Below are 6,981 nucleotides of genomic sequence, written 5' to 3'. Positions count from 1 at the left end.
AAAATCAAGCCTACAATTCATTTCTTGGTGCAGCAGAACTATCAACTCTCAGCTTAGCTACGATGGAGCTTGGTCTACTAGCAAGCTTCAGAAGGTTTCTGCCTGTTGCTATCTCCTGTCTCACCATCACCAGAATTATAAGCACTGGCACCACACCTAGATTTTCAATATGGATTCTAGAGCTCAGAATTCCTCACATTTTGGAGACAACAGAGAGATGACGGAAGAAAAGCACCAAGCACACCAACAAAACAGATGCCTTAAGCCAGTTATTGAAAGCAACAAAATAGAACTCAAATATATCTGAAAATCAAGCTCAGAAGAACCCAATGGACCATCAGCAAAAGCAAGAAGGTCCCAGTCCAGAAAGAGCACCCTAACAATCCACTTGGGGCAGCAATGTCAGATGGCTGGGCACAAGGACCCATGCTGGTATCTGGTGTCTATCAGAGTGACTCCTTTGGTAAACATAGATTGTTTGGGGAGCCCAGATTTGTCCACACAGAACTGTCAACAAAAAAAATGAAACTCTCAACTCAAAGGGAATAGGATATTATTATGGAGTCAAATATGAGTGATTACCACCTGGGAATAGAGATACCAGTTGTCTCAAATTGTGCGTTCTACTGTAGATGTGCAGTCACATGTGATTTTATTGGTTTTAGAACAAGGAAAGCAACAACAACAACAAAAAAATGGAGACACTTACCAATCATGTTGGTGGAGGACAATAGGTAGGTACAAACTAAGTAAATCTTTGTTAAATGAAGAAAAAAATCTTTAATCTTTTAATCTTTGTTAAAAAAAGAAAAAGAAAAAAGAAAAAAAGAAAACTGATGCTAGCTAGCATCTTCAGGTAGAATTTACAATGGAAGGATCTACCATGTCCCTGGAAAAATAAGCCTGAGATTGTACTGGGAGCTTTTAAGTCTTTTTAAAGGAAAAATAAATATATCTGACATGAAAAAAAAGCAAATCTCTCCTTCCTTATGGGTAATATGACAATACTGTACAGTCTGGGATGTGTAAGTGAATGGGATTGAAGTGTAGCCTTCACTTCTTTAAGTTTTTAGGGCACAGACAGGGAATAAGAAATAATTGAGTTCAGCTACTCATATTCTAATGTCATTTGTGAAATAGCTTTCTGGATATTGGGCTAAATCTATTAAAACTGACTAGAATCTAGTACTTAGCTGGCTGGTAATATATGTTTGTGAAGGAATTAAATGGCAGCACTCTTACACAGTTATATGGCAGTCATGAGAGTTATTGGGCACTTGATTACTTTTTTCCTAAGAGAGAATTCGGGCAGTGGTTAAGAACATTTGTTGCTCTGCAGAGGACCAGGACTGCAGAGGTTCAGTTTCCAACACCACACGGTAGTTCACAACTATCCATAACTCTAGTTCCAGGTGACCTCATGCCCTCTTCTGACCTCCATGGGTATGAAGCATGCATGTGGAGCACATACATATATGCAAGCAGAATACAAACATAAAATGAAAAAAAATCTAAGAAAAATTTGACTTTCCTTTCCCACTTCAAGAATTAATTACCCAAAACAATTATATCAGTTTCATATTATATATAATTGAAAAATGAAGGCAATCTATATCTGCTTAAACAATGTCACAAATTTTAAAGTTTTATGCATTAAATTACCATGTTCCAGTCTTTTTCAACTTTTCTGAATATGGATTCCATTTTCCACACACCATTCTCCCATCCAGAAATATTTGTGTTGTTGTCTGAGACGCGGATGTAACGGTCTCTCACAATATCATAACGGAGGTGAAACTGCTTAGAAATCTTTTCATTTTCAGAAGGGATGAACAGAATCTCTTTTCTCTTAAAAAAAAAGGCAGAAATTCAATATTTAATGTTGTGGAGACATGAAAACAAAGAGATTCTATGTGTATTATAGTAAAGTATAAAAGCTATATAAACTCACATTGCACACACCAAGTCAAATACTGAATAACACAAGGCACTGCTGGAAAAGAAGTGTGATTTAAGGATTAGTTTTCATCATCCACTCTGGTGATCGGAGTAAGAATGGCTTCAATAGATTGATATGTTTGAATACTTGGTCTCCTTTACTGAAACTATTTGGGAAATATCACCTTTGTTAGAGGGGGTATGTCATGGAGAAAGGGTTTGAGTCTTTAAAAGTCCTCCGAGGTTGTCAGAGAGCTCTCTGTTTCCTGTTTATGAATCTCAGCTGCAGTTTCAGTGTCAACTCTACCTATGTAACTGCCGCCATGTTCCCCCTCCCTGAGGGTGGTTGACTCCTTTCCTTCTGGAACTAAAAGTCCAAATAAACCCCATCTTCTGTAAGTTACCTTGGTCATGCTGGCTTGTCCCAGCAATAGAAAACCCATCTACATACATACACTCATTCATTTTCCCTCACTTCTACTCTTCTACCTCCACCTGTAACTCTAACACTAAAGGTCACTACCAGCTTTGCACTCTCAACTGCTCTGTTTGTGCTCTACACAGACAATAGTGATCCAAAGGTGAACTTGATAACTGAATTGTCTCCTGTTTCTGTAAAGGCCCACCAGAAGGCAAAACCATCCACTGTGGAGAATCAGCAATCTTTGTACTCTCAACTTGATATAAGTTATCACTCCTTCATAGCAGTGGGGTACACTACGAAACTATCTAACAAAAGTGTGTGCATGCACACACGTGTGTATGAAATATTTTAAAATATTATCACCTTGTGGGTATGGTGGAGCAAACATAATTGCAGTCAGTACTGGGAAGGCTAATGTAGGAGGACAGCAGGTTTGACACCAACCTGAACTACACTGCAAAACCTTATCTTTAAAAAAAAATAGCAAAACCCCTTATCAGTCCACACATGAAAGAGAATATATGTCTTTAGCAAACCTGTCTCTTTGCTATCAAAGGTGAATATAAGCAAGTTATTATTTTTTAGAATTTTATTTTAGCAAGTTCTGTTTTAGCATTCTCAATTCTTTTCCTATCTTGTTCCTTTCTTCTGCCTTCCTCCTTTCCTTTTGTGGCATTGAGGACCCAGCACCTTGAGAATATGAGCATGAACTTCTACAGCCCAACATCTTCCTCTCTGTTTTATCAAAGGTATTTCAGAATGCTAACACAAACCACAGAGAAGTGTTTGGAATGATAACCTATTCTCTTACAAAGGATAACTAGTTGTCAAAATTTAAAAAAAAAAAGCACATTGTTGAATGTAACGTGTATGGAAAGAAGCAAAGCAACATGTAACAAGATTGATATTTCATTAAAAAAAAAAAGAGAGAGAGAGACCATGCTGGTCTCAGACTTGAGATCCTCCTGTCTGTCTCCCTAGGGCTGGAACTACAGGCATATATCATCCCTCTTAGCCTTCATAAAATGAAGTTAAGATAAAACTTTCCTTTCTGGAAACAATATCAGCAATATTTTCTTCTAGTTCCAAATGACTGTGAGATTAAGATGCAATTATTTATTAGGGTGAACATTCCTTTATGCTCACTTTTAAAACATCCATTTGTAAAGTGGGAGTCAGTGGTTTCTTTTTAAATCTATGGCACTAAGATGGTCTCCAGAAACTGAGAAAATCTCAAAGTTTTCAAAAGGGAAAAATAAGCTCATTCTATGACCCAGTTTGTATTTTTAAAGTTTAATCAGTGTACACCCATGTAAGAGGAAGCACACTCACTCTAAAGGAAAGGAACTGAAGACCTAAATAATGTCCATGTTTTTAGCTGAACACAGCTGTGAGTTAAATGAGCTCTCTTTAATGGCTAAATCTAGATTCAGACTCCTAACTTGCACTGTGTCAGCAGTGATTGGAACTATTTGTTGAACTTGGCTGTTATAATTCTACAGCTAAAGCAACATTACTAACAGCCTGTCACAGATGATGGGATGAACTAAAAAGCAATCACAGAATTTACTGGGACTTTGGGACATGAAAAATGAACAATGGTATACTTAGATAAAGGTTACATAAAAGTTTAATTTGTTCAGAATTGTTGAGTTGTCTGGTAACAATATGTGGTGGGTCATTTTCCTTTCAGGCACTTTCATTATGTAACTTCCTAGGCTCTCTGTCTGCTGAATAATGTAACAATGCTTCTTGAAGCTCCCTAGGTGAGAGGCAATCTGGTGCCCTATGTTTCCCTGCACATGGATCAGTCCCTTCCACCATACAGATCAGTTCCAGTGTTAGTCTTTCCATTTCTATAGATTAAATGTGTGAGAGCAATCCTTTCCTCAGTACTGAGGCTTGAATACAGGGACTCACACAAGCTTGGCTAGGGCTTTACTGTTGAGTTGCTCTCTCAACACTTCTTTTCTCTTTGGTAAAAGTTTCACTAAGATACAGTCACACTGAGATACAGGTGGGTGCCAACAGAAACAGCTACATAATTCTTAGACTAAATAATGCAGATTTTGACAGCCTTACCCACTAAAGCAACCGACTGTTAGAAATGTGTCTAGCTTTACTTTTAGATGAAAGAGAAAAATGAAATTTAAATTGTTACATATTGCAAATCTATCCCTATATACTACTCATAAAACTTCCCAGGATGAAAGCTTTCATCACATAGGACTTTGGTACACAAAGAGTCTAAGTCAGCCTGCTTGGGTAGAACACATACCTCTAGACCCGTCTCACCTCGGGCCACTCTCCAAGCCAATGACCCAGATACCCTTCCACCAAGTTCTCCAGGTCGGGGGATTTTGGGAGATATAAATTCAACAAGCTCCACAATTATCCTCTGGAGAAGTTCTTTTCTTCTGCTTTCTGATAATGAAAGCTGTCTCTGTAATTAATGTTTAAAATTAGACTTTATGAGAATATAGAAGCCTACCTCTAAGCAAAATAAAAACTAAAGAATTCTTGAAAGAAGTAATAAAGTTTACTACTTAGAAAATTTCAAACTATGGAAAACTTAATTTTATATATTTTATCTTAATAAGTCATTTAGCATCTATTTTAAACTTTCATGACTTGGATTACTGCAGCTTTCAAATGGGGGGAGGTAGCACTTTCTGTTATGCTTGTGACAGACTAGCTTTTATTGTACCAATGGCCTAGCTAAAAAAAGGTATGAGACATGTGCACATGTGCACACACATACAAACAAAAAGAGGGGGTTGGAGAGACTGACTGGGTGTATAAAATAAGAAGCTACCAAGGAGCCAGGATGCAAGAAGATTCCAGGGAAAATGAACTACTACAAAGGAGCATACTGTACCCTTTCCCCTCCCAGGGACTTGCCAGTTATTAAGCACTATGAGAAGAGGCTGAGAAACCAGGAACAAACTGTGGGCCAAAGATCTGAGAAGCAACACAGAATTCCTAACAGAGTGGAAGGCAGGCAGATCAAATCAAATACAAAATGCTCCAGCCAGGCTCCCCTGTTCCAGGCTAGGGTCTCTATCAAGCTCCTCTCATGAGACTGAAAGGAGAGTTCAAACTAGACTGAGGCATTACTATACACATCAATCTAGAGTCAGATTTAGGTAGCTGGCTTCATTATTGCTGTCAGGCAGAAGAAAATTAGTTGTTTTTTAAAGTACTGCAAAAGTACATATATACACAAAATACTACCAAAGGGTTATGAAAGGCTCTTGTATCTCAGACCCCTTCTTTTTTTTCCTCAGTAATCAGTATAACCATTCTGTGTCTTATTTTAGAAAATTACATACATGAACATGTAGGTACATTTATATATACATATGTATACAAGTACAAGTATATTATCATATTCAAGATACAGTTTGAAAACTAAACAGGATACTTTTCAATTCTTCAGATGGGGTCTCACTCTGTAGTTCTGGTTAGCCTGTTAGCCTGAAATTCACTATCCTCCTACTTCATCCTCCCAAGAGCCACAACAACTAAAACTGCTACGATTACAAACATTCACCAACATGCCCAGCATGTTGTGTATGTGTGTGTGTGTGTGTGTGTGTGTGTGTGTGTGTGTGTGTGTGTGTGTATGTGCACAAGTGCCTATCATATGTTCCGGAGTGGAAGTTAGAGGTTAACATCAGGTATCTTCCTCTAGCTTTCTCCATGTTACTCTTGAAAGAGGATTTATAATTAACCCACATCTCACCATCTTACCTAGACTAGCAGCTGGAAAGCTCCTAGGATCTAGTTGTGTGTTACTGATCAGTGCTGTGGTTACAGGCACAAGCTACCACATTTATAGTTTACATGGATTCTGGGGATCCTCATGTTTATGCAGCAAGCACTTTAACTACTGACCTATGTCCCAAGCCCACAAATACTTCAAATACTGGAATGCTGTTTTATTCATTTTGAGAAGGAATGTGATATTTAACATATAACACCCTATAATACTTAAATGAACTATACAAAAATTTCCATGAATTAAAAGACACTAGCCCTTCTGATCTGGGCCATGCCCTGAGCAGACCTTGGGCATGAACTCCACAGCCAGTCCCACAACACCCAAAGGAAGATCCACTCCCAGGAGCTCTAATACACCCAGGATCATAGGATCAGAGCTGCCCTGAGCAGACCCTGTGCTCTATCTCAGCAGCCAGTCCCACAACATTATCCCACAATAGAAACGGCTTCATTCCCAGGCACTTTAACACACCCAGGTTCACAGGTTCACAGGATCTCAGCACTCAGTGGACACCAGATCATATCTCTCCCCTCAAGGCTTGGGAGGGTCACTGAAGAAGAGGGGGCAGAAAGTTTTTAAGAGCCACTTGTGGCTGACTGACTGTAATCAACATGCTTTCCAGACACAGCAGGGAAACTGTACATATAAACCTCACAGGAGTCATGACAGCAAGCACAAGACCTGTAGATACACTCCCGTCTGACAGAATCCCAGCATGGAAGCAGGGAGGTAGGAATGAAGTCCCACCATTAGCTAGGGAGCTATTGGCAACTAATAATTGCTGGGATGAAGAGAGTTAGTTTTCCTGAAAGGTGTGACTCCTGATGTTGATCAA

The 6,981-nt window shown here is 38.8% G+C and overlaps 1 protein-coding gene across 2 annotated transcripts in view; it reads right to left on the bottom strand.

Annotated features, from left to right (window-relative positions):
- Positions 1-6,981, bottom strand: part of Ngly1 (N-glycanase 1) — a 58,047-nt gene that overhangs the window by 15,851 nt on the left and 35,215 nt on the right. For both annotated transcript variants that reach the window (XM_031363074.1, XM_031363076.1), the window contains exons 9-10: positions 4,641-4,805; positions 1,663-1,848 (exon numbers count right to left, since the gene is read on the bottom strand). In XM_031363074.1, the coding sequence (XP_031218934.1) occupies positions 1,663-1,848; positions 4,641-4,805 (351 nt within the window). The remainder of the gene's footprint in view (positions 1-1,662; positions 1,849-4,640; positions 4,806-6,981) is intronic.

Source organism: Mastomys coucha, unplaced genomic scaffold, assembly GCF_008632895.1.
Source record: "Mastomys coucha isolate ucsf_1 unplaced genomic scaffold, UCSF_Mcou_1 pScaffold9, whole genome shotgun sequence".
In the NCBI taxonomy this organism is placed as follows: Eukaryota; Metazoa; Chordata; class Mammalia; order Rodentia; family Muridae; genus Mastomys; species Mastomys coucha.
This window is presented reverse-complemented; position numbering and strand designations above follow the sequence as displayed.